The sequence below is a fragment of the Aspergillus bombycis genome (assembly GCF_001792695.1).
Source record: "Aspergillus bombycis strain NRRL26010 chromosome Unknown contig00059, whole genome shotgun sequence".
In the NCBI taxonomy this organism is placed as follows: Eukaryota; Fungi; Ascomycota; class Eurotiomycetes; order Eurotiales; family Aspergillaceae; genus Aspergillus; species Aspergillus bombycis.
This window is the reverse complement of record NW_019170061.1, coordinates 114,903-141,528: the sequence shown is the minus strand read 5'-3', so window position 1 is coordinate 141,528 and position 26,626 is coordinate 114,903. Positions and strand designations below refer to the sequence as shown.

Sequence of the window (26,626 nt, the reverse complement as noted above, 5' to 3'; positions counted from 1 at the left end):
AGATCACAGCTCATAACCGATACCCATCACGGGGATCTAGGACATACATAGAGAACAATCACCCCATCATCCGCACAACGACATACAACCAACCATCTCCGTACGCCGAACTCCTGACCAGCTCCTCGACTGGTGCTGACATAGGCACAGCGGCACCATGAAGCACGGGCTTCGCTAGCACAGGCGTCCTTCGACTGGGAAAAAGATTCGGTAGTAACGAATGCAAGGCCGTCCCTATCGTCTGCGTCTGCGGTGTGATACTACTTCGTGAAAGGGCCAATTGGCTAGCCGCCACGCTGGAGGGAGGGATCGACGGTGGGACCGGGGACTGGACTACCTTGAGAGAAGGCGAGCCAGAGTCAGGCGGGAGGGGGAGGAATATCCGAATTGGGATGTTACGGAAAGGCTGATTGGGAGGAGGGAGGAGGATATTGGAAATTCGTTGGAAAGAGGGGAGTTCCACTGCCTATGTTTAGCTGTTGTTTCTCGGATATTTGATATAGTATCGATATGGTGGAAATATGAGAGACTGGGTGATGAAAGGGTGATCATACCATCCTGCACAGACTTCCATAGCCCCGAGGAATCCTCCTTCGAGAGACTCATGATGCCCTTCGCGGTCCCGTTTCGCAGGAAATCCGCTTCCTTGACGCTGTTGATGAACGCGTCGTTCATGACCATGCCCCCTGCGTCCAGTCGGACTAGTTCTTCATCTGGCCAGTCGCTGAAGTGCACGACTAGACGCCATGGTAATGGACTATCTTGGTTATCGATGTCCCAGCCTGCGTCTTCCGACTCGACTGTTCCCTTGGATGCTGGGTCAGCGCCCGCATAGAGGTCATACAGCAGACCGATAGGGAGATGCCATTTGAGCGGGACGCCTTCGAAGGAGAACCATCCATCATGGGCTTGGGAACTGGGGTCGATCAGAGATGATGCAAAGAAGGCCCTTACCCTGGGTAGGAGGGATGGCAGATATGAGATTCGGGGATAAGAGATCTGGAGGCCGCATTAACATTGCCCGAGGCGTGACCATGGGAGGCATAGAGGGTAGAGAATTACAATATACGGGTCAGACTGGTCGTATATGCGACTTTCTGATGGAGCAAGTCTAATCTGCAAGGGAAGTCTGCCGTCCCAGACGGCCTTCTGGATACTGTTGAGAGTTGCTTGCGTTTCCATCTTTTGTCAGTTGTTCGATGAATAGCAATTTAAGCTGGCTTGTCTACTACGAGAGGTTAGCATGTTGCTCAATATGCATCATACATGGTCTTGGATACCACTATTTTATTCCTGGATTATGAGGGCAGTCCGCGACCTCGTCTAACTACACGTTACAGCTGAGACTTCGAGATGTTGTCCCCCGCTATCAGTTCCACATGGCTGAGGGGTCACTTCTGTCAATGCGTTGCACACTGCCTATGTAGGAGAAGTGGACCGCAACACGATTGTATGCTAGTGTTTGTCAAGCTAAAGAAGAAGAACTGCCCTCTCAAGGTAAAAGGTGAGGCCGATGCAGAAAAGCAAGTCCAAATGTTTAGAGAGACGGAAAGTTGCCCGATTGGGATGACACGTGATATATGCCTGAGGCATCCTTGCGGTCGATATAGCTTCAGAGACCCAAAGGTGCATCGAATCAACTCTGCAGTTTTCGGGTGATGAAGCATCATGGAAATGTACCTCCTGGGTCATTTGGTAATAGTGACAGTCTCAGCGTAAGCTCAGCTGGATAATTATCAGGGAATGCAGCCGGTCACTACATCTTGCTTCCTTTCCAAGACCGCCCCTTGCCTGGATTTGCTTAACGCCACAGTTAAAGGACTCCTGCAACGCTTGCAGGGCTACGATTGCTTTCAGTAAAATAGTCTTGTCGTGAATGATGCTGTTTTCACCATGTGATCGACCAATACAACCTATAGGTCTTCCAGTCGCAGGTCGCAATCTCCCGTTGATCCCACTAGCCTTGATCTAGACCAATATCAGTGGGCTGAGCTTGTCTGCCTACCAAATTGCTGGTTTCAGGCAACCCCAAATGCACCCTGAGGGGGACTTCGAAGATAATTCCAGAAGGGACGTTGATCGCTATCCAACCTTGTCCGAAGGAATATCATCAACATTTGGCAGGCTGCAGTGGTTTACCACAGCCCCGGAACTACGACGATCTACACACCACATTCACCACTCACTCCGTCAGCCCGTTCATGAGGAGATCGGAAACTATCAACTAAATTGAAAACCGCTAATTGGAGTGATCATGGCGCCAATTGGTTGCAGCTCAACAATGACCTAGAAGCCGAGGGACTTGGCTCTGTTCGGTTGGCCTAAGGAAGCAAATGATATGTACCCGGCCATGGTTGAGAATTGACAAGGAGCAAAGAAGGTATAAGTACAGGCTGGGGAGGCCGACGAAAAACAGTGCTCTGATCACCATTCTCCCACCTAAGACATGGCCTGTTTGCTCAGCCCTCCTAGGAACAGTACAGCTGACGTCTACATATGGTCTCTCACGCCCCGGCTTATCGCGTAGCTGTGAAGTGCCATCACACGCTGACAGACGGTGTCCTGCGCCCCGAGCACTAAGGAGAACCAGTTCTATCAATTTGCATATTACTGGCCTGGTGAGAATCCGGTTTAGGGGTTTTCCCTGGTGGGAAACCATTATGTAAACGCTGCAGGCTTGGTCATCGCCTGAGTGACCACTAGCCTGGATGGTAATAATGCATGCCCATCCATCCTGGTTGCCTAGCTGTTTGCCTTGAGGCAAGTCCTCGTTTGTCACTTCATATCATTGAGATGATCAGCACTAGTACAATTCTCTCCTAATCTAGTATTAGAGCGGCTCGTCTCTCTGCCTCTCTATCCGATTCCATGGTACTGGTTACCAGGACCCAATATACTGAAGCATTGGGACGCATATCTAGCCGATATTAGCATTTCCTCTTTCGATGAACAACACACCCTCTCGAAGGTGACCAGAGTTGATGGCAAGGATGCCTCTGTTGGCTTGCCATGAGTGCTACCCATCCATCCAGCAGGCACTCCTTTAGGTTTTCTTCAATAGCCTCACTTGAGCGAGTGGGCCATGACAAGGTAATGATGAGTTCCTATTAAATTATCTATACCAGCAATGAAATCCGCCCAAAGGAAACGCGACACAAGTATTAGGGGTGCCTTACCATGCTCCCAGCGTCTGGAAGACTACCAAGATCTGATAAATTGGAATTTCGCTTACACCCCTCCTCTACAACTGAACAAGAGTAAGGACAATCACCCGAGTCTTCCACAGAGAAGATCCGACAGTGGGTGGCCAAACTTCACTCGGGAATGATCGACCTGTCTTTGTCCATCGACGGAAAAAGAGGGGAAATCCTACATCTAGCATTCACGAAGGCCGTCTGACCTCGGAGACGCAATTACAAAGCTAGTCTGGCTGTGGCGGTAATCGCGGGTATCAGCTTTGCTCAAGAATGTGCTAACTGTGCAACGTCACGCATCAACAGCTCCAGACTTTTGCCAAACCCAATCCTATCATTTGCGAGGGTAACACAAGGTGAAATTGGCTACATAACTACATCCTTAGCCGAGACCGACAAGGCTTTCCAGTTTTCCGCCGGGTGCAACTAGGAAGTGTCGGAGAGAGATGTTTTGCGTGTTCATCTAATTATTTCCTCCATGACTTCGTGCCATCATTGCGCCCATATGCGTTGGGCCGCTGGTGAAAATAAAGTTAATGAAACTGCAATGTCAGCGACTAAAAGCCAGTAGCGCAGACCCGCCAGATCATGGGGTGACAAACGTGGGGTGGAATCTCGTCATTGGATATGGCTGTCGTCTAGGGTACTAAAAACGGATCTTGGAAGAATAAACGCTGCCTAGGGTGCATTCATGGTTCTCTGAGAGCACCTCCACTTGTTTCATGGTCTCGATGAGTACCACCTTCGTCTCTCATCCCTCCACAGGGCGCTACCAAAGGACGGCAGATGACATCGATGGAAATTGCCCTATCTCCGCCTTGTAGAGCCGTGGTTGTGTTGCATACCAGACTAGAACATCCAAGGCTGGGTCATGGGATCGTCTGCAGACATGCATTGGCGAGAGATAAACAAGGGAGAAAAAAAGAAAAGGAAAAAGAGAGAGAGAGAGAACAAGCTAAAAGTAAGCCTAGGCCGAGGGCGACGGATACACGAAATCTGGTTGTTCAATCCTACCAATAGGCAACATCATGTAGCAATATGTTAAGTGTTAGGTATAGCGTATACCACCGGCCCGGTTTGGCCGCAACTCGAAGTCATTTCCCCATCGTCCCATTTACATCAACTAGTCCTTTCTTTCCTTGTGTCTGTGTGCGTTTTTTTAATCGTTGACTCTCCCTAACGGGAAGTACCTCGGGTGCCTGCGTCCGCTGACCGAAATCTACACTTTCCACGCTTGGTAAGAGTAAAGTCAAGGAAAAGCTTTGGCTAGAATGCCGAGAGACCGACTATGCGAGATGAGACAAGGACGGCTAGCAACCCTGTGAGCGATCATAAACGGGTCACTAATAACGCAGTGGAGTTGTCGGCAGTTGCCGATTGTCAATTCATTTCGTCCTTGGAGAGTGCTCGCCAAATTAAGGCCTCATCAGCTGCTGTCGTCACCTCACAGGTGCCTCTTGGCGTCAAGTTGAATAAACATCTGGCGGCTGTTTCATCTCTCCTGTACATCCATAGGCCATCACCTTTCCTTTTTTGCCTTTTTTCTTGTTGTAGAAAGGGGGCGAGAACAAGGGACCGCGTCGCACGCCAATGGGAACCCGGAGATAGGAGGGCGAGAGAGAAAAAAAAAAAAGAGGAAAGAGAAGAAAAAGAAAAAAAGAAAAATAAGGAGCTTAATTCTCCGGAATTCAGTGAGCTGTTTCATACGATATCGCTGCTCTCGCTCAGGTAAGATCAGCGGCCCCAATACATTCCCTTTCGGTTGCGGCCGCCAGATTCTCCTCATTAGTGCAATAATACCACGAGAGTAGCTTTGAACGGACATATTTTGTGACAGCGGAGCTGACTGTTTATCCCTTGCTTCCGTCAATCATGTTTAAACTCGGAATACTTGCAGCCGCCATAACTCGGCTCGGTTCGAGACGTTGTGCCCTTGAGTTCCTGGCCAGGGATACCACGCGGCATCGCGTACTTGGTTGGCAGAAACGAAAGGTGTCCAGATATCTGTTGAAGCAAAGAATTGCATGCAATCGTTGTTAGTTTGCTGCAATAAGATCTGTCAGATCCGTGGTCGGACATGCAGGCGCTCCCTTGCACTTCCATACCAGCGGCTACGCCGTACGCACATAACAAGGTGAACGCTCATGCAGGGTTGCCGATCGAGTTCCTGGTCAGAGCCTTGCGGGACCTGATTGCAGGCAGCACCATCTCATGCTCAACTCAAGAAGATAAGGTTGCTGGATTGGCGCAGCTCGGGCGAAGCGCGTACCTTGCATGTTGGAAAGCGGGATTATGCACGCCCGTGTCGATAACAATCAAAATAATTGATATCACCAACCAGGAACCCCTAACATATCCGACCAATCCCATCGCATAGGTGATATTTATTTTGGGAAACAAGGTGCCCGAGCGCGTCCTTCCCTCGCGGAAGTGCTTTTCTTCGTTCAGGGAGGCTAAAACACTGCCACAAACCTTTCTACCCGGCGCACAAACATGGCATGACACATGCTTTATCTTGAACTATGGACAGAGAGGGTCAATCGGGTATCTTTTAGCAAGAGACCAAGCGAGTCAAACCCAATATACCCCTTTTTGTGTGTTGCGCTTGTGTCTTGGCCCAAGATGTTTTCGGCTACATGATTAGAGCGAGATCACCGACCCGGCTCTGTGGTAAGCCATGCTAAGGGGCAGACTAGTAGGCTAGCTCCGCGGATCATCTATCGATTGCCCGCAAAGAAGTACCATAGTGAGCATCCTGTGGTAGTTGGTACCAAATTTGGAAGGGGGGAAAAAGGAAAAACAGATTTGCTTTTTTAGGGCCATCTCAATTTCGGTTACCCCGGCATGAGAAACGCCCCTTTCGACGAGTCAAGCTCCTGACTTCTGCAGGCAAACCCGCAACGCGAACGAGGCGTCATTTAGATATCTTCCCAGCAATTAGGAGGCTTGTCGTTTGATTAAAGGACCATTGGTGCTCAATTCACGTCGCCAACCAAAGTATGTGAGCGATGGGCAATTAAACTGGTGATCAATCAATATTTTATCCAAGATTTATGACTTGCCCGTTTTCAGAACGCTGGAAGCAGCCAGATGGGAATGAGGAAAAGAAGAAAAGAAAATAAATCCAACGAAAAAGAAGAAAGGGCAGCGGTTCTTGCACAGGAAGGAACTCGAATGTCCTGACCTTTGCGGTCGTAATTTCGCAAATGGAAAAAGTATTCCTTGGCATTGACTCCCACATTCTTCGAGCGTGATTAGGATAAATAAAGCAACTGAAGATAGACTTGCTGCATAAGGGAATTTCCGTAGCGGAGCCGTAACCATCTGCAAGTGACACTGTCTGCGCATTATTGCCAATGTATTTCGAGTCGGAAAAGCATCGGCACGTTGGAGAAGCGTGTCCTTGGCGATCCTCACCCGAAACAGCATCAAAGGATTCGAGGGTGACTTTGGGGGCAGTGGGTACTGGGTTAGAAAATCACAGAGACAGGTATCAGCTGTGGCAGTGCATGATCAGTCCCCTGGAGCAATCAACCACGTTGGGCCCACGTCCGTTCGATCTCAGTCCAAGCTTCAAACGGTTCGTTGCTGACCCCCTTCCCTACGTGAACAGGTCTAGACTCGTGACGAAGCTTTCCATCTTGATTGCCGAGTCCTGATCTGATCTCGGCGTTTCAGCGCTTTGCCCCTTCTTTCACGGTTCACACACCCGATGACGACACTTTGGCGTTCATCATGAAGACCTTCCTTACCCCATAGTTCGCTTAGCCTTACTGGACCCAGAATTGCATACCGAAAGGATGGGGGAGAACGCTTCCTCCTCGGCTGATGCGCCTGTTACCTGTCGGTCATGGGTTCCCCAGAATGTCCATTCCGTATCCAACTCTGCCCCAACTTGGCACCAGTCTTACTTCATATCCCAGTTTCAACTCCCTGCCGCCAGATGATCATCGGCAAACCAGCCTCTTCTGGGGCTAGGGCCCGTGAAACTAATTTTGTAGTTTCCGTCATGGCAATGCCTTGGTGGGTCCCTTTAAGTGGGCTGCTAAAGCATATGCAGGGCAGAGCCCCATCTCACCATGTGGCGGACCTAAACAGGCTTGGTTCTCCGGTCAAAGCAAATGAAGATAATCATCGGGGCAGTTCCAGGTGAACGGTTAGAGATACGATGTCCAAAAATGCAGTCAAGCCGAAGATCCCCATCTCTGCGTCACTCACCCGCCATCGAGTAGTCATTTTCGTCGATTCCGAGTTAAGCTATCGTGGAGATTTCTTCTTTCTATTCTTGTATCACAACCGTCGGGCTCCCTTTGTAAGCAGTTGCGGGATATGGTTACCTCAAGGAGGTATATAAACTCATAGTCCTTCCATGCTTGTCCCTAGCAAATTCACACGGTCAGCAACAGCACAAAACCTCACATATAGAAAAACCACAACTCCTACCACTCCAGCTCGTTATTGAACTCTCCGGTTTTTTCTCTATTGCGACGGCCAGCGAAACACACACAACCGAACAATCTTCTCTCGAACGCCATAATACTCGTTTTGGCGTACCGTTACACAACTATCACTTTATTTTAGTACAGGCCGGTGGCATAGCTTGAGTTTTACCCACAATGTCTTCTGCAAGCAAACAGCACACCAAGTAAGACTCCTTGTCCATTCATACGGCCATAATCCTGACTTTTATGCTCGAAGCAGAGTTCCGAACGGCATGAACAAGGGTCTCAGTGCAGGAGATCTGAGCCATGTACCGGACGGAAGCAGGAACAGCGTGGTCGATCGATTTTCACAGTCACCCGCTGCAGATGAGCCTTACTTTGCTCGCGCGCGAATGCAAGACCGGTCTAATCATGTATCACGACTCTCAAGTCAACTCGACGCGACAGACGAAATCTTGAAAAAATGAACACGGAAATTTACTCTATATTCCAAGCATAACCAAAATTAGGGGTCCAAAAGGCCACAGAGGGCATTCTATGTACAAGTCTATCAGGATGGACAATCATAACAGAGCCCGATGCCCGGAAACATACAAAGGCCGCATACCCGGGACAAATGACAGGCCCTTCAGGCCAACGAGGAAGAACGGGTTTCCCTGTCATATAGTCCAGCTCCGAGGCAGTTATCAATGTAACACTTCCATTAAGGCGTGTGCTACGTCATCATATTTTGTACTGGGGAACTCGTGCCCCGCATTGAAGTATTTGAATACCACGTTGCCCTGAAGAGCGGATGTGGCATCTGGGACGAGTTCGTCCTTGACAATAACTGAGTCATGCTCGCCACACATGATAATCACTTTGTCACTTGGGAGACCGTTATCCTGCTGCTCTTCGGGTGATAGTTTACTCTGAGTAGATAGGAATTCACCGAGGCGCTCCCATGATTCCCGTTGGCGCTGCTGTAATATCGGCCCGTGTTGCATGCTGGACATGAAAGCATGAACGAAGCCAGCGTGGCAGTTAACTTGCCATTTAACAGCTCCGGGCACAGTAACATGCGGATACGCTCGAGACAACAGCTGGGTGTTGGCGCCTCCTTGTGAGGGAAGTTCCTCGGTCAATGCATCCGCGGCGTTAATCTTTTGGGATTTGGGTCTCGGAGTAGTGAGTGGGCCCGCACGGAGACGACGGCCGACAAGAAAACCCAAAACACGTTCAGGGATGAGGCCGCGGGAATAAAGGAGCCGTGACTGAAAGCTGATCTGAGAGTCACGTATCAAGCCCGCCGGGGCAAGCAAAACCAGCGAAGAAAGCAACTGAGGGAAGAATGACGCAAAGGATGCTGCTATCCCTCCTCCCAGAGAGTAGCCAACTAGGTTAAATTTACCACTACCAGCTCCCGTCCATGACACTGAAGATGTGTTCAAAGCAAGCAATATTTGGGTTGCAAAGAGCCGATCGTCCTGGGGGAGGTCGGACGGGCAATCCGAGTAGCCTCTTCCAAACCTGGTCGTCATGTATCAGATAAGAAAGCAAGCGAAGGACGGTTATCTCTTTAAGGTTCAGACAGAGCTATGGACCAATAGGCTACTTACAAGTCGAATAGCATAACTCGACATCCTTGTTCTGCCAAAGCATGCGCCACTCCACCTAGGGCAATGCACGGTGTAGTGATACCATGGACGAACAAGACCTTCGGTCCATCTACTGGACCCCATTCATACACTCGCATCGACCCATACGGAGTTGACACATCACGGGCCCCCGGGAGCACATCGTTTGGGAGAGGAATTTCACCGTTCTCGTTCTCTGCATCTGACGCGGACGAGGCTATGACTCGGGGGCAACGAAGTACAGAACCTTGGGGACGCTGCTCCGTGAGAAGCGAGCGCAAAAGGAGCCCCACAGTCAACGAGGCCCCTGTCGCAGCAAGCACGGGAAGTTGGGCGCAGTGGTTCCCAACTGAATCGCGAAGAACATCGATAGTCTGGCTATACCATGCCATGATGCCAGGGTTCCCTTTATCCACTATGTCTAAGTAGTATATATCTATTTTCGTCTATAGTTTCAACCCACAAAGAAATCAACTGGTTCTCAAGGAATAAATGAATGAATGAATGTATGTATGTATGTATGTATAAAACGCCGTAGATGGGAATGATTCATGAAGGAAGAATGAAGAGAAATGCCGAGGGTCCGTCGCGGCTGCGTCTTTCCTTTTCGAGGCTGACTATTGATAACTTAACCATCTGACCAGTGGGGCTGCCGTTAAGCCGAGGTTCGTCGGCCTGAGGCTCCCTCTTTTTGTTTTTTTTCTTATCCCCTCATGTTGATATACTCGGAGTAGATACCAAAGAAGCGAAAGGACATATGCAGAATATTCCCATCACATTCCAATGGTTCCCTTATATTACCTTATATTATAATCCTTCTAGAGATCGGACTTATCCCATAGACGGCTCTAAGTGATGTACCGGGCTCCTGTTAGAGATATATGGAGGATCGGGCCAAAGGATGCAGGGCTCATAGAAATGGGGCAATCAAGTGGAATGCTCGCAGGCAGAGCTACAGCCCACTTGTAGACATAGAGTAAGTAAAAAGAATCAGGCGAGAGGACAAGACCATCTATGGAACCCCGACAGGGCATATCGGATCGAAGTGTCGACGATGAACTTCCACAATAACCCAACGAGGGGGTCCTTTCATTATTCTTCTCTCCCCTCCGTCTAAGCGATAGGATGGTGGCATTGACCTTGTTGGTGATACGGACGAACCTTCCGTCCGGTCATTTTGGGACCAGAATCCCGGCTAAATATGAAAGTCTTCTGATATGACAGCCGCCGAATATCAGGCAGAAGAAGGGATGGATGGGGAAACGATCTGCAAGGTACCCGCCCCACAGCCTATCAGCTACTAATCAGGTCAGCCTGGCTGTCTCGAAAGATGTCTCCGTCTGGAGACATCAGGGAAGGAACCATATTGCTCCAGAGATGGGGTTCTACAGGGATAACTGTTGCGGGTAATTACCGAAAATACTAGCTGCATATCACTTATGCACCGTGAGATGTTCTAGTTACGAGAACGGCACGGAGGGCTGCTGTCGCCTATGTGTTCCAAGACCCGGACTCTGCAACCATGCCTTGATCGAAGAACACCCGAAGCGCTCAGAGCCGACGCCATAAATGACCAGAAGCTTGGATATTGGTTGGATGAGAGTGACCAGTTGCATTAGCCACGATATGCCAAGTTCCCGGGCGCATCTGGCAGCCACAATTCCACGAACAACAGTGCCGACAGGTCAAGGGCAGCGCGAGGCTTGATCTCATTGACGGATCTTCTCCCCCGCATTCCGACGATCGGCAGGGTTGATCCAGGGCGTTTAATGATGGGTCAATCCTTCATCTAAACACTCAATGCTTCAGAATCTGCATCACAACCAATCGGTGCACATCATACCACCTCATCCTTACCCACGTTAATAGGGAGTTTCGTCTTGTCGATCGACTTCCAAAACAAGGACTAGAACTGAGATTAGATACACTACACCCCGGTTGAGGTTACCACAAATGCCTAGTCTCCGGCAAAGGAGGAATGGCCCGGACCAGCCGGGGCGACAATCGTGAAGAAGACATTCACCTGTCCGGTTGGGATAGGGCGCCAGCTTCGTACGTCACTCCTCCCTGGGCCTCTAATCAAACCGAGCTTTTGGTAGTAGGATATATCTCCGTGTATAGTTCTTGCTAGCCTCTTTCGATCAGAAGGTCAACCCGGAACGCATGTATCATGATTCCTCGCCCTGCCGACAGTCTTCGAAATTAACAAGGGACGTAGTTCTTCCCCTTCCTGTAATTCTCTAACCGGACCTGTTGAGGCCATCGCTTAATTCATTATTTCGGAGCATGCTCCGTTACGGTCTCAGACCAACTACAGTCCTTATGCGCCAACAGTCCTCAAATGTTCATTACACACCTATGTCATGTACACTGTAGGATCCACTCTTGGCTGTACCTCAACAGCAATATGCTCATGTGATGCCGGCGGTTCCTGCATGGCTTCCCCAATCTCTATGAAACGGTCATTTCAGCGGCATCACGGTCCGTTGCACCGGCTAGTATGGATAGGGCTTCGTATAGGAATTTTTCCGAAATGAACGCCAGGGTGTTTCTCTCCTAAATTCTGATCGCAGACAGGTTATATAAAGGCCCGACGCCTCCTCCTCAAGGTCAGAACATCATCTCTGCAGGACAGGCAACAAAAAACAATCAGTTCAATCCATTCTCTCTTTCCATAGAGCACCCGCAATGCATCAACGTGCACTTCTCTTCTCTGCCTTTTGGACTGCCGTCCAGGCCCAGCAGGCTGGAACTTTGACGGCGGAAACTCACCCTTCTTTGACCTGGCAAAAGTGTGCTGCTGGTGGCAGTTGCACCGAGCAGAAAGGCTCTGTTGTGCTCGATTCCAACTGGCGTTGGCTGCACTCTGTTGATGGCTCTACTAACTGTTACACTGGCAACACTGTGAGTTCCCATTTTTACGTCTATCCCGAAGGGACATATAGACCTGACTGACTGGACCAACAAAGTGGGATGCCAGCCTCTGCCCTGATAACGAAGCCTGCGCTTCCAACTGTGCTCTGGATGGAGCTGACTATGAGGGCACTTACGGTGTTACCACCAGCGGCGATGCCTTGTCCCTCCAGTTTGTCACCGGCGCCAATATCGGCTCTCGTCTGTACCTGATGGCAGACGAAGAGTCATACCAGACGTTCAATCTCTTGAACAATGAGTTCACTTTTGATGTTGACGCTTCCCAGCTTCCTTGTGGCTTGAACGGTGCCGTTTACTTCGTCGCCATGGACGCCGACGGCGGTGTCGCCAAGAACCCAACCAACAAGGCTGGTGCCAAGTATGGAACTGGCTACTGTGATTCCCAGTGCCCACGAGACTTGAAGTTCATCAACGGCCAGGTAAGAAATACGTCCTAATATTTTCGGCTCAAGAGAATAACAATGGAAATCAGGCCAACGTGGAAGGATGGACGCCTTCCGACAGCGACAAGAATGCCGGTGTTGGTGGCCACGGTTCCTGCTGCCCCGAGATGGATATCTGGGAAGCCAACAGCATCTCCACGGCCTACACACCCCATCCTTGCGATGATACCACTCAGACCATGTGTGAAGGTGACGCTTGTGGAGGAACTTACTCCGGGGATCGTTATGGAGGAACTTGCGACCCTGATGGTTGTGACTTCAACGCTTACCGCATGGGTAATGAATCTTTCTATGGCCCCGGCCAGCTCGTCGACTCTTCCTCCCCTGTTACCGTGGTGACCCAATTCATCACTGCCGACGGCACCGAGTCAGGCGCCTTGTCGGAGATCAAGCGTTTCTACGTGCAGGGCGGTAAGGTCATCGCCAATGCCGCGTCGAACGTTGAAGGTGTCACTGGTAACTCGATCACCACCGACTTCTGCACTGCTCAGAAGACGGCATTCGGCGATGACGACATCTTCACGCAGCACGGCGGACTCCAGGGTATGGGCAACGCCTTGTCCTCCATGGTCCTGACCCTCAGTATCTGGGATGACCACTATGCCAGCATGATGTGGCTGGACAGCAGCTACCCAGAAGACGCTGACGCAAGCACCCCCGGTGTCGCTCGTGGCACCTGCGAGCAACACGCCGGTGACCCTGAGAAGGTCGAGTCGGCGCACGGCAGTGCCACAGTGACCTACTCTAACATCAAGTTTGGTCCGATCGGCTCTACTTTCGACGCTCCAGCCTAAGTGCTAGAATTTAAGGGCAGTCAAGGCTAGCCTTGTTAGGTGTGGCATTGGGAACATTGAGCAAGACATGTACATAGCATGGGAAAAAGATGTGCTGGATAGAGGCCCTCGCAAGGACGCATATCTCTATACTTTGTTCTTTTCTTCACTTCTGTTTGCCTTGATTCTGCTCGGCAGAATCAGGGGGTTCCACTCGATTTTATTAGGACATTCTCTGTGAATCGCGTTCTTTTCTTCGTCTGTATTCAATTAGGACAAATTGACGAGACAGAGTGTTTCATTGCCTTTTTTTTTTTTTATCCACATTGTGCAAACTATTGTAGCACCAATCCTGGTAACTAGCAGTAGATAGTATGTTGAGTAGTCGATGATCGACCCGAAGAGTGAATATATATAAATTACAGTTGGAACGGCCTGCGGAAGATCCATCGGCCCGCACTTTCTCGAGCGGGAAATCGATCCGAGCTTTATCCAAGAGCTCCGAAGGGGAAAAAAAGGGAAGATTGGTGACCCTTCATTTCTTCATTGCATCGCCATGTTTGACACAGTTTGCACATTACCGCTTTCCGCGGATTTATTCGCGCAGGCTATACATCCCAAGGAACCAATTGTCTCCGTTGGGCTTGCCACCGGTCATGTCGAAACCTTCCGTCTTCCGTCCGAAGAAGTGGACAGTGACGACGACCAGGCGTCGACTTCCTCGTCGCGAAATGGCCGGGGACATATTGATACGATGTGGAGGACGAGAAGACATAAAGGCAGCTGTCGGTGTCTGACCTTTGGACTTGATGGTGAATCGTTGTACTCCGCCGGAACAGATGGATTGGTTAAAGCTGCAAAGGCAGAGACCGGTGTGGTGGAAAATAAGATTGCAATTCCCCCGGAGAAAGACGGGTGAGTCCAATAATGGCCGATATATATATAGTTTCGTGGGACAACCTGTTAGTGGAGGATTTGCATTGACTCGTCTTTGTTCTGCAGCTCTGTTGATGCCCCAACCGTCATCCATGCGCTTTCCCCCCAAACCCTCCTTCTCGCTACTGACTCGAGCGCACTGCATCTCTATGACCTTCGCCTTCCGTTTTCCCGCGTCTCGGCCCGGCCACAACAGACACATCACCCTCACGATGATTACATCTCGTCTATTACCCCATTGCCTGCATCGGATACCAGTACCTCGGGATTTAGCAAACAATGGGTCTCAACTGGTGGTACTACATTGGCCGTGACGGATCTACGACGAGGAGTACTAGTGCGAAGTGAGGACCAGGAAGAAGAATTGGTCAGCTCCGTGTATGTCGGTGGCTTGGCCACGACTGGGACAAGCCGCGGCGAAAAGGTGATTGTGGGTGGCTCCGGTGGAGTCCTGACCCTTTGGGAAAAGGGTGCTTGGGACGATCAGGACGAGCGCATCTACGTTCAGCGAAGCGGCGGGGAAGGAGAGTCTCTCGAAACTCTCGCGATGGTCCCTGATGAGCTTGGAAAGGGCAAGATGGTCGCGGTTGGTCTCGGAAGTGGTGGTGTTAAGTTCGTCAGGATTGGCCAGAACAGAGCTGTGTCAGAGGTCATGCACGATGAAACGGAGGGTGTTGTCGGTCTAGGATTCGATGTGGAAGGACGTATGGTCAGTGGTGGTGGACAGGTGGTCAAGGTTTGGCATGAAGCAGTCGGATCTGGGGCAAATGGCGCTAGCGCTGGTGAAAAGCACATGCTTGGAGACAGTGATGAAGACAGCGACGATGACGATGATGATGAATCGGACGATAGCGATGGAGAACGTCGGCGGGCCGACGAAGCGAAGAGACAACGGAAGAAGGGCAAGGGCAAGGATCGCAGCGGCGGTCAACACGTCATGGCGTTCTATGATCTTGATTGATCCTGTCGCTCCTCCTGATATTCATACCTGCACGAAGGGAATTGGCTTGTAGGAAACAAATGCGAGGAGCGGACTGCACAGCGGAATGCATAGCGTGGGGAGTTTTCTATGGGAAGAAACCTTTTAGATTGGGGAAGGGCTGTGAGCTGCAAAGTCGGAACACTTGCATCATTCTTATAGTATGTAACTTAGTCGGTTTAACCAAACGATTTATATGTCAATATGGGCAAGTATTCTCTACAGGATTGAACCTGACGTCAATTTCGATCCTTTGGGTCTAGTAACAAATTTAGCCCACTTGACCATGTGACGTTTGGTCGATTTGGCACTGGACGGGGGATTTCCGATGTGAGGAACTCCGCCGTCCTTCTTCCTTATAAATCGGCCTCCCCGGAAGCGATCAGAGCAGCAGCTGCCGAGAAATCCGCGAAGGGGACCCACGGCAAAGGCATTTGCCTGACGGTTGTTTGCAGGACCGTCTCCTACTACTGGTGGGGTGTGGGGTGCAGGGAGATTATTCATGATGATCAAAGCCTCCTCTAGCCCATAAGCGTCTCGATATTTATATCGGTCGACCGCCAGTTCCTACACAAGTAGCACCAACTAGATATAAAGCCGATTTGTTCCCCATTGACTGTCCCGCTGTGACTTCCATCTTCTTCCAACGTCACAAAGGCAGAACAAGCTCTTATGATGGATGCATTCGAATATAACGCGAACCCTGGGCGAGTCGTCTTCGGCAGTGGTACTCTCCAGAAACTCCCCGATGAGATCTCTAGACTCAATCTGAAGGCTCCGCTGGTGTTGTCAACGCCACAGCAGATCAGCCAAGCGGAGAAGGTCAAGGATGTCCTCAAGGGCAAGGTAGCCGGTATCTTTACTGAGGCTACAATGCACACTCCTACACACATTACAGAAAAGGCTCTCGAGTATGCGAAGTCTCAGAATGCTGATTTGGTCATCTCTATCGGCGGTGGAAGCACCATCGGGCTGGGGAAAGCTATCAGCATCCGTACGGGCATGCCTCACATTTGCATTCCAACCACCTATGCGGGAAGTGAAATGACCCCTATCTTGGGCGAGACGGCCGATGGTTTGAAGAAGACACGTTCAGATCCTAAAATCCTTCCTGGAACTGTCATTTACGATGTCGACCTTACTATGACATTGCCACCAGCAATGAGTGCTACTAGTGGTGTGAATGCTATTGCTCATGCCGGTGAGTCCTTGAGAATCTGCTACTGTTCTGACCATTATATGATGTTGAAAGCTCAACGGTTTTCATATGACTAGTCGAAGCACTCTATGCCCGCAATACTAACCCCGTCATCAACTTGATGGCCGCCGAGGGTACCCGTGCACTAGCATCAGCCCTTCCTGAAATTGTCGAGAACCCCACATCTCAATCTGCCAGGCGTCGGCTCTATATGGTGCTTGGCTCTGCGGGACCTGTCTTGGTAGTGTGGGTATGTCTATCCACCATAAACTATGCCATACGTTGGGTGGCAGTTTCAACTTGCCCCATGCAGAGACACATACAGCAGTGTTACCCCATGCAATCTCTTACAACGCGCCGAAGATTCCAGAGGCAATGAAGAAGCTAGCTGAAGCACTTCCCGATAGTAATGGAGATGCTATCCAGGGCCTAAATATCTTGCTGTCCAAATTGCAAGTCAAGCGAGGCCTTAAGGACTTTGGCATGAAGGAGGAAGATATCGACAAGGCAGCGGATATTGCTGTTAGCAACCCCTACTGGAACCCTCGGGAGATCGAGCGCGCACCAATCCGGGAATTAATCCGACGTGTTTGGGCTGGGGAACCAGCACGGGCAGATTTGTAGGTTAGAGAGCCTTCTATACAGCACGCAACTATTGCATGTGTATCTGATAGTTAGGCTATCTTACCTGCCTACATACCAAAAAATGATACGTTTCTAACAATGGTAAAATTTTATTTGCTCATTATCGATCGACCATCCCACTAGGACAGAAATACTATGAATGAAAAAAGTATAAAGTCAAAGGGGGAAGGCATCGCCTCTCATGTATATAACATCAGTAATTGGCATCCGCGCCATTGGCTCTTGTACGGAAATAATGGCGGGGTGAAGTGGGGTGACTTTTTTGTTCTCCCAAAATCGCGAAAAAAAATCCACAACAATTTCAAACCCCGCCATCTCCACGATCTCCCTTAGTTCAACATAGTTTGCCCTTGTTATCTATTACATTGCTGATATCTTCAATATCTCGAGATGGCTACCGAAATGGCAGCAGCCCCCGTGCTGTCAACCCCCGATGATCGTATTCTCGAGGCCACAGAATCCATCACTACTACACAAGAGGCACCGCGCACGTTGTCGGATGAGGAGCTATCAATCACTTATGATATTGACCGCACGTTGAAGGAGATCCGAGAGGCTCGTTATAAGCGAATTGCTCTTCAGTTCCCCGATGACATGCTTCCGGATGCACCACGGGTGTTTCAATTGCTTAGCCGTGGTTTGGACAAGCGCAACGCTACGGACAGCAATCTTTCTCACACGCAGAAAGATGGAGCGAGTGCTACTGCAGAGCAGGATGGCCTAGCCCATTCGGTTTCTCAACTCAATATGGCGGACACTATGGAGACGTCGCCAAAATTGTATATCTTAGCCGATACGTCCTACGGAACTTGCTGCGTCGACGAGGTGGCCGCGGAGCATGTCAATGCAGATGTCGTCGTGCACTATGGCCGCTCATGCCTGTCTCCAACGTCTAGACTACCGGTGATCTACGTTTTCACACACAAACCTCTTCCCATCGACCCAGTCGTTCGCGCTTTTCAAGAGACCTACCCTGACCCTACCACAAAGGTCATCCTCGCGGCTGACGTGACATACACCGACCATATTCCTGCGGTGTACTCACGACTTGTGAATGAAGGTTACACCAACCTGTTTGCTACTGATTTGGTCCACAACCCATCATCTGCGATTCCCAATCGAACCGTGCCAGACTCGGTTCGCGAGACTCCTGATTCATTATCAGAATGGCAGCTTTTCCACATTTCAGACCCCCCCACGGCTCTCCTCATGACGCTGGCGTCTCGCGTAGCTTCAATCCACATATATCCCACAGATGACCCCAAAAACGAAAACGTCAAGCCTTTGCCTGCATCGACCGCGATCGCTTTGCGGCGTCGATATGCCACCTTGACCCGTCTCAGCACTGCACCAATCTTCGGGATTTTAGTCAATACGCTCAGTGTGAAGAACTATCTACATATCGTAGAACATGTGAAGCAAAAACTCGCGGAAGCTGGCAAGAAGAGTTATATGTTTGTGGTGGGGAAGTTGAACGCAGCTAAGGTGGCTAATTTCAGTGAGATTGATGGTTGGGTGGTCATCGGTTGCTGGGAGAGTTCCTTAGTTGATAGCAAAGATTTCTGGAAGCCGGTGATCACCCCGTTTGAGCTGGAGCTTGCTCTCCAGGGGGATGCCGAGCGTATCTGGACCGGAGCCTGGCAGAGTGACTTCCAGAGCGTTCTTAATCAACCTAACCGGGAAGTCGAGGATGAGACTCCATTGTCGAATGGTGTGACCGCTGATGAGGAAGAGGATATGTCGGAATCCGAATCTGCACCACCTGAGTTCGATCTGCGCACCGGCCGATATGTCTCGCACTCGAGGCCGATGCGGAATCCTGCACCCCGCGTTTCAGCTTCAGCACAGGATGCGGCATCAGCAGCTAGTGGGCCGTCTGCTGCTCGAGCACTAGCCAAACGGGCCAAAGGGGATTTGGCTATGATCGGCGGGACCTTCTCCCCAGGGGCAGAATTTCTTCGGTCGCAACGGACGTGGAAGGGGTTGGGGAGTGATTTCGATATTCAATATGAAGAGGACGCCCCCGATGATACGCTGGTGGTAGAAGGGCGCAAGGGCATTGCAAGGGGATATACAGTGGGCGATTCAATAGCCCGGCACTAAACTTCCCGGGAGATCCATTGGATTGATGAACTATATTATATACCCTATGTTATTGAAGGCCAACCCCTGAAAATGGAAAGAAAAAGGGTTATTCCTCCATAGATCGACCAAATAGTATTCAACCCTGTTGAGGTTCAGGGCCTCTGGATTATTTATTAAATAGTTGAAGTATCTTCACTGCTCGAATAGGGAAGGTCGCAAAAATGAGCAGAGTCTTTTGGAGTCGACCTATCACATGATGCAAGCGGGCAGTTTGCCGGCCGTAAGGCCGTTGGTTTTTGTCCCAATTGTGAGTTGTCAAAGCCACTCATCGGCCAGTATTATCGTATCCTATTCTCCCTTTGATGGCCTCGCATGATGTCCAACTCCTGAGTCTATACCGCCCTCCTTGCGCTGTGTCGCCCTCCTTCTTTTCTCCCTATGATGCGCTGCATCTTCCGCAATCTCCGCTGTGCTCGCGACCTCGCGTCACTTTGACCTTCAGCGGCAGCAACAGCAACAGCCACAGCGTGACCGACAGACGAAAAGACAAAGGCAATAAGCCACGCTGCTACATCTCTCACTCACGATCTGACCGCCAGTCCATAGGAGAACTAAGCACCTGAAAGCATGGCCGATAGCGCCGCTCATAATCAGCAGGTGCTGGTTGACTCCGCCCTGGAACAGTCGCTCACCCCCGTCCAACGCTCTCTCTCAACCTTCGAGCGAGTTGTTACAACTCATGCTCCTCTCCTTGAATCCCTGCTACTTCAACTCCCGACAGACTCCATTTTGAAACTCTACCACACTTCCCGCTACCTCCGGTCCTTTCTTAGATCCTATCCCACAGCATGGAAGCACTTGTCGTTTCGTCTATTCTTCCCTTCAGGTACCTCTTCACCCCTCCGGGTTGTCATACCAGGGACTCTGGAGCCAGTGGTGGTGCCACGGCAATCCCGGCCTTATGCTCTCGATCAGCTGTTGATGAATGTGGTGGTTCCGTTCAGTCCGTGTTTGAGGAGTCTAGAGTTGGATAATACGGCGGTGTCTGGGCAGATACTCATATCGACTGTCTTGTATTCACGGCGCGAAACACTAGAGCATCTCTCCGTCCGGGGATGTAAAAATGTCTCCCTCAAATACCATATCATTCCGTATCTGACAATGTTTGGGCTTCAATATGATGTCGATATGGAAAAAAGCATTGGTAGCTCTTCATCTACCAAGCGTCTTGCGCTGAAAAGCCTGTATACCTATCGATGCCGACATCACCGAAGAAGGCCCTACCTCTCCTCTTCTTTAACTCGGAAGGATTCAGACTCGGAGCCGACCCATGAATTAGTCAGCCTCTGCCATAAACTAGGGATTTGGACCGATACCGCATGGTGTTCGACCCCCGCCGGGAGATGCTATAGGAGGAGAGGCTACGTTTCCATGAGAGTACCGCAAGGCTCTGCGGAAGTCTGGGTGGTTTTCGACCGGTTATGGCGATCGAAGAATTGGATTGGCCCGGTAGACCACAGCAGCCGTCCACCCAAAAGAGACGGTAAGCTGTGGGAACACGAGGAGACTGGCTGCTATGGTGAAGCCCTAGGGACAGGAGAAGGCAGGGACCTTGGCGAGGGTAAAATATCTCCGGCCCATTCACGTTGGAGCCATAAGCGGTTTGTGGAAAATATCCGCTGCGACAACTGCTACGAAGAGATTCCGGAGAGATGCGAACAGTGTAGTGTTCTAATGCACTGTGTTGGGTGTCGTAAGACGCTCTGTGCAAGTTGTGCTTATGATCGGCCCTATGTTCGCCCTCGACGTCCCTCCTCGCTATCAGGGGAGTCTAAGCAACCTTTCTGGTGGGCGCCGGGGGCTACCACTTCGCCTTGCCTCATGTTGGACCCCTTGGAAAATATTTCTGAAAGCGACACCTTGAATCATAATACCACACCTCCTCACCCTGTTCTGAAATTTCACTGGTGTTGTACCGAACCAATCTTTTCCGGTGGAGGCGGTATTAGTATTGGAACTCCTAACCGGGATGTAGACCAGGTGCGAGCAGCGCCTCTGCCCCGTGGGCAGGGCTGGGAAGACCTGGAATACTCGGCGCAAGAGTGGAGTAAGACTTTTCCCAAGTATGCCTATGGTGATCCACGGAAACCCGACTACACACTCGAAACGGGACATATAGCTATGATGAAATGGTTGCTCGGGCCTCCAGACCGAGAACCCACGGCTTGCCCTCGAAACCTGTGCCAGGAATGTTATGATACTCCCCAGTGGAAGGTACACTGTAAAAGTTGCTCGAAGCCATTATGTATTGAACATGATTTACGAGGCCTCCGCCTACGTATCTGTGGATACCGCGACCTTACACTCGAAAAGATGGCCATCCAAAATCGGCCCGGATCAAGCTCTCAACAGACCACCAGTGCTTTTGCTTCGTCGCATTACATGAGCTCATCAACTGAATTTGCATTGCCATATAGGACCCACCGGGCTGTTGACTCTACTGCAAGCAGCTTTACCGAGGATAATCCTGCGGATGCCGTCCCAGATGTTGGTAGCCACACTGTGCAAGGCGCTGACGACCCGCCAGGACCCATCTCTCTTGTACACCGCCGACTCAGGAGTGTTTCGATTTCGAACTCGAACCGGTCCCGTTCCTCATCACGCTCCTCCATTGGTTGTGAATCACAGTCAGATTCGACCAAGTGGCAAGGCTGCCAATCGTTCTTTTGCCCGCAGTATCGAGCTGTCGGTGATCAACGACAGAGGTGTGGTAGTGTCCTCCGTGAGTGCTCAAGCTGCTCGGTGCACGTATGCCAGGACTGCGTTGAGGCCAATCCTCCATGTAACTGCTCATACTGCGAGGTAAACTATCTGTGCCCGAACTGCCTCAAGCTTCGAGAGCAGGACGGAACCTGCCGTCGACTGGAAGAGGAAAAGGCACGGAGGGAACAAAGGTGGAAGGAAGACATGCAGATGCTGGAGGGGATCTTGGAGACTAAGATGGCAAACGAAGTTGCAGAATATGCAGGTCAATTCTTCAACTCCGTCGAGGAGCCGGGCGTATCCGTTGAGCAAGTGGAAGATGTTCACCGGAATGCTCAATCCCCGCATCATGTTCGCATCTTCGACGGCTCACCCTGGATGGGACCTATCACGGAGGAGGACGTGGTCGATAGCATAGAGTAAGTGCAGAGCCGACTGCATGAGGCTATTCACGTTCGTTGCTATCTTGCATTCTCTCCATTCCGAGGTTAAGTTGAGTGGTCCGCCAGGTGTGTTGACTGCCCTGGCCTTCAAGGGGAGATCTCGAGTGATGCTACCAGTCCTGATTCTTTTCACTAACATGCTACCCTATCTTATTCACGGACATATATGATAATGCTTTTCTCTTCTCCCCATTTATTCACACAGTGCATATCAGATTAACTACGAATACCCTATGAAGATCGGGATGCTTGCTACCATGAACAAGCCAGCCCAATCGAATTACATGATATTATAAAAATTTCTTGACATAATAAAAACATGTGCAAAATGCATAATCTACAGAATGGTATTCAAATATCCACATTGCTTCCAGAATAGAAAAGCACCCGAAAGAGGCTAGTAAGCTCGAGCTCCATGCGGAACGGCCCCGCCAACGGAGAGAACAAACGTCCAAACAATCACAACGAACACTTGGAATCTCTTTCCTGTACTGTCACATCCACTCGGTAGCCGGTTCACCGAAGACTCACAAATATAAAACGCTTTTATCAAAACCCATCAAGGTATTCTAAGCGTACATCTATCCTCTCCGCAAACCCACTTCTATTCATTACCCCGCCATCCCACTCTGCAACAAGCACAGGTACTAACCACCAACATCAGCCAACTTACGGCAAAACGTCCGAGCAAGCGCATAGACCCCAAACCCAACCATGTCTTCTGCCGAGGCTGAACGCGATCCGAACCCCGCCGAACTGGCCGACCGCGAGCGCGAGGAGAAGGAGCGCAAGGCGAAGGAAGACGCCGAGCAAGCGAAGCTGCCATACAAGTGGACGCAGACAATCAAAGACGTGGACGTGACGATTTCCGTACCGGGAAATCTTAGGGGAAGGGATCTGGATGTGGTTTTGACCAAGACTAAGATCAAGGTGGCGGTTAAGGGACAGGAACCTATTATCGAGGTAGGCTACGCTCTTCTAGTGATATCGGTGGGCAGTGAGGATGGGATAGCTAAGTGTTTCACAGGGAGACTTTCCTCACCCAGTTATACTTGATGAGTGCTCATGGACGCTGGAGACGACATCGCAACCGCCTGGAAAGGAGGTGGCGGTTCATCTGGACAAGGTGAATAAGGTCGAGTGGTGGCCGCATGTGGTGACTTCTGCGCCCAAGATCGACGTCAGTAAGATCACACCCGAGTCATCGAAGTTGAGTGATTTGGACGGTGAGACCAGGGCCATGGTTGAGAAGATGATGTACGATCAGCGACAGAAGGAAATCGGCGGCATTAGCAGCGATGAGCAGCGCAAGATGGATCTTCTGAAGAAGTTCCAAGCGGAACATCCGGGTATGTTTGGACACAATCTTGCTTAAGGTCTCGTAAGGCTTACTGACATTCCGATGCAGAGATGGACTTCTCCAATGCGCAGATCGGCTAGTTAATGGGCCATTCCAGTTGTGTATGAAGTAATGAGCATTAGCCTTTTCGAAAAGAACATGAGTATTCAAATTTTTGATTCGTCAAAAGCACATGGGCTATATTAATGTATAAAAATTCCGAGGATACATCAAGAGGGTTGCTCCTGTTGGCCGAATACGAGAGCTACCTGGTTAGGACTAGCGGCATATAACTATACTTGACAAACGGCGATTCTTGTGCTATACTTCGTGTCAGTTGTGCATTGTTTCAAAGGCATTATGGTCGGAGACTTCCTGTCTAGTCCTTCACCTTGTGAACTATTCCAAACACACTCGTATTCACAGAGATGAACCAGTAGGTAACATGTCAATGCGAAAATTAGCATATATAGCCCCAACCACCGTGCCTATACCAGAGGAAATGCAACTAGCAAAATTTTACAAAGTTGATGCAGAGCTAATATACCCCATAGCATCTATTTCATGTCTTTTCCTCTTCGACACCATGCATTTCAAATACTTGCAGCGGTTTGTGCGCCAAGACCCGAAGACGGTGCAGTCGATACCTACGACTCTACGAGGAACAATTTGCGATTGAAGAAAGCAATTATGCATGAATAATAAGCATCGAGCATGGTCTAAGGCATTCGACTCGGATTTTCAATTGTTCAAGTCATTGGATCCCTTCGGAGATGGTCAAATCTCATCCCTGTCATTTTATTATCCGTACAGTTGGACAATTTCCGGATCCATCATGCCCGTCCGGATGGATACCCCAGATGTGCCATATAAGACGGAATGCCCACGATTACAATTAACTATTTATGTTTTTCTCTTGTGGCTCAAGGCGGTGTGTCTCACGCCAATGAGGATTTGGACAGCTTCAATACTGTTCCATGATGTAGGGACACTGACTACGGGGCTGAGTCCTCGTATTCCTCTCACATCCACCCAAAGGACAATCATTCGTTCCGTCTATGATGAGAAAAGGAGGAACAAGTTTCAGCACCTGTCCTCTACTTTTCCACACACACACACACATATATCATAAAGCCGTCGGCTGGAAGTTGGTTATAAAAAGCGATGCCAGCTATTGCAGATGACTCTACTGGGAAAGACCAGTCCCACAGCGCCCACCCCGCAACACTCCTGGACACCTTACAGGGCCGGAAGAGCCTATTTCGTGTGCCACTATACCAGTCGTCAGGTGTAGAAGACGGCACTGAGAAGGTTTATCATGCCCGTCGATCGCATCGGAAGTCGCGCGCTGGATGTGTGAAATGCAAGCAACGAAGAGTTAAGGTACTCGCCACTTTCATACATACTCCTTGTATTCGAAGGAATCAGGGCTGAAGGCTCCTAGTGTGACGAGACTAAGCCCCATTGTCTGCGGTGCCAAAAGCTTGGAGTTGACTGCAGCTATGACGCTGGTCCAGTTAGCTCTACGCGTAGCAAGGGTGTTATATCCTACTTTATCGACAAAGTCCCGAGCTTGACCGAGCAGGAATCAGCGGCATATACAATGTCGCTGCTTGCTGTCTCGTCCAAGTTAGACGAGTTACTACGGTTGAAGCCTAAAAATGGCCGTCTGTCTTCTAGTATCCGAGCATTGCACCATTTCCATCAAGCTACGATCCCTACTGTCAGCTCCGAGCGTAGCCAGAACATGATGAGGGGCAAAATGATACAGCTGGCGTTCGATGTCAGGGTTCCTGCCATATCCCCAGTCAGCAGGCCATCGAAAAGCTAACCGGGCCCAGTCACCGTTCCTCATGCACGCCATCATCGGCGCAGCAACATCCCATCTCCGCCGCATCTACCCCGAAGACAAGACATACACGGTGGTGGAGGCATACCACTGGCAAAAGGCCATCAACCAGTACTCCGAGGAGATCTCCACCGCCGTCGGCCCTCACAATATGGACCCCCTCTACTCCGCCTGTCTCCTAATGACCATCCACTCCTTCAGTCTCGAAGAATACAACCCCCGCAGCTCCTTCGTCTTCTCCGACGACCCCGAGTCCCTCAACTGGCTGATGCTCCAAAGCGGCCTGCGCTATCTCCTCGAGCTCACGGTCCCCTGGATGACCCAAAGCATGTGGTGGGACGTCTTCAAGCGATCTCGCGAAGGTAACCCCCTCTACGACGACCATCGTGCCGGACGTATCGGCCTTCATCCGGAACTCGCCGATATCTGCGGTATAGACGATACCACCACTGAGGAAACAAACCCCTACCACTGGCCCCTGAGAATGCTAACCCCATTGCTCTCCCTGGAGCGAAGCATCAAGACTTTCACCCACTATACAAACTACATGGGCCGGCTCCTACCGGACTACTATGACCAGTTATTGAAGAAGGACCCGCCTGCACTGATTATCCTCAGCTGGTGGCTGGCCCTGATAGTAAATCTTGATATCTGGTGGATGGAAACGAGGGCCAGGTCCGAGTGTGTGGCGATCTGCATGTACCTGGAGGAGAGCGATGATCCGCGCATTCTTAATCTGCTGGAGTTTCCGGCGCAGGCTTGTGGGTATTTACTCAAGCATGTGCAGGAGCAGATTGCGTGTCAGTATGATTTGGTGGTGTTGTAACGTACTTGCTAGGGCTAGACTGGTCGAGGCTTATGACTTTCTGGTTGGTGTTCCATGCGTTAATGTGTTTGCTCGAGTGTTCAGAGTGTATTATTTCACATGCGGAAAGTCTCATGATTTGAACACGTATATATGTATATGTATTATGTGCGGTAGTCTTA

At 50.3% G+C, this 26,626-nt stretch overlaps 10 protein-coding genes across 10 annotated transcripts; 8 read left to right on the top strand and 2 right to left on the bottom strand.

Annotated features, from left to right (window-relative positions):
* Window positions 1–58: 58 nt before the first annotated feature.
* Window positions 59–1,182, bottom strand: ABOM_007045 (autophagy protein 5; the record flags this gene model as incomplete). Its single annotated transcript, XM_022534174.1, has 3 exons — window positions 59–462; window positions 555–999; window positions 1,063–1,182. 3 exons carry the CDS (start codon window positions 1,180–1,182, stop codon window positions 59–61), a joined length of 969 nt encoding a protein of 322 aa, XP_022387840.1.
* A 6,628-nt stretch (window positions 1,183–7,810) lies between these two features.
* On the top strand, window positions 7,811–8,103 carry ABOM_007044 (uncharacterized protein; the record flags this gene model as incomplete). The annotated part of the gene is made up of 2 exons (XM_022534173.1): window positions 7,811–7,839; window positions 7,896–8,103. The coding sequence occupies 2 exons, from the start codon at window positions 7,811–7,813 to the stop codon at window positions 8,101–8,103; spliced, it is 237 nt and encodes a 78-aa protein (XP_022387916.1).
* Window positions 8,104–8,322: 219 nt separating this feature from the next.
* On the bottom strand, window positions 8,323–9,644 carry ABOM_007043 (alpha/beta fold hydrolase; the record flags this gene model as incomplete). The annotated part of the gene is made up of 2 exons (XM_022534172.1): window positions 8,323–9,145; window positions 9,235–9,644. The coding sequence occupies 2 exons, from the start codon at window positions 9,642–9,644 to the stop codon at window positions 8,323–8,325; spliced, it is 1,233 nt and encodes a 410-aa protein (XP_022387917.1).
* A 2,296-nt stretch (window positions 9,645–11,940) lies between these two features.
* Window positions 11,941–13,423, top strand: ABOM_007042 (glycoside hydrolase family 7 protein; the record flags this gene model as incomplete). Its single annotated transcript, XM_022534171.1, has 3 exons — window positions 11,941–12,156; window positions 12,222–12,605; window positions 12,659–13,423. 3 exons carry the CDS (start codon window positions 11,941–11,943, stop codon window positions 13,421–13,423), a joined length of 1,365 nt encoding a protein of 454 aa, XP_022387841.1.
* A 535-nt stretch (window positions 13,424–13,958) lies between these two features.
* ABOM_007041 (WD40 repeat domain-containing protein) lies at window positions 13,959–15,299 on the top strand (the record flags this gene model as incomplete). The annotated part of the gene is made up of 2 exons (XM_022534170.1): window positions 13,959–14,317; window positions 14,405–15,299. 2 exons carry the CDS (start codon window positions 13,959–13,961, stop codon window positions 15,297–15,299), a joined length of 1,254 nt encoding a protein of 417 aa, XP_022387918.1.
* Window positions 15,300–15,989: 690 nt separating this feature from the next.
* On the top strand, window positions 15,990–17,139 carry ABOM_007040 (maleylacetate reductase; the record flags this gene model as incomplete). Its single annotated transcript, XM_022534169.1, has 3 exons — window positions 15,990–16,518; window positions 16,593–16,765; window positions 16,879–17,139. 3 exons carry the CDS (start codon window positions 15,990–15,992, stop codon window positions 17,137–17,139), a joined length of 963 nt encoding a protein of 320 aa, XP_022387864.1.
* A 411-nt stretch (window positions 17,140–17,550) lies between these two features.
* ABOM_007039 (2-(3-amino-3-carboxypropyl)histidine synthase subunit 1/2) lies at window positions 17,551–19,263 on the top strand (the record flags this gene model as incomplete). The annotated part of the gene is made up of 1 exon (XM_022534168.1): window positions 17,551–19,263. The coding sequence occupies one exon, from the start codon at window positions 17,551–17,553 to the stop codon at window positions 19,261–19,263; it is 1,713 nt and encodes a 570-aa protein (XP_022387842.1).
* Window positions 19,264–19,872: 609 nt separating this feature from the next.
* On the top strand, window positions 19,873–22,431 carry ABOM_007038 (uncharacterized protein; the record flags this gene model as incomplete). The annotated part of the gene is made up of 1 exon (XM_022534167.1): window positions 19,873–22,431. One exon carries the CDS (start codon window positions 19,873–19,875, stop codon window positions 22,429–22,431), a length of 2,559 nt encoding a protein of 852 aa, XP_022387843.1.
* A 734-nt stretch (window positions 22,432–23,165) lies between these two features.
* On the top strand, window positions 23,166–23,891 carry ABOM_007037 (NudC domain-containing protein; the record flags this gene model as incomplete). The annotated part of the gene is made up of 3 exons (XM_022534166.1): window positions 23,166–23,414; window positions 23,479–23,800; window positions 23,860–23,891. The coding sequence occupies 3 exons, from the start codon at window positions 23,166–23,168 to the stop codon at window positions 23,889–23,891; spliced, it is 603 nt and encodes a 200-aa protein (XP_022387847.1).
* A 1,063-nt stretch (window positions 23,892–24,954) lies between these two features.
* Window positions 24,955–26,465, top strand: ABOM_007036 (Zn(II)2Cys6 transcription factor domain-containing protein; the record flags this gene model as incomplete). Its single annotated transcript, XM_022534165.1, has 3 exons — window positions 24,955–25,173; window positions 25,235–25,573; window positions 25,632–26,465. 3 exons carry the CDS (start codon window positions 24,955–24,957, stop codon window positions 26,463–26,465), a joined length of 1,392 nt encoding a protein of 463 aa, XP_022387848.1.
* Between the last annotated feature and the right edge of the window lie 161 nt (window positions 26,466–26,626).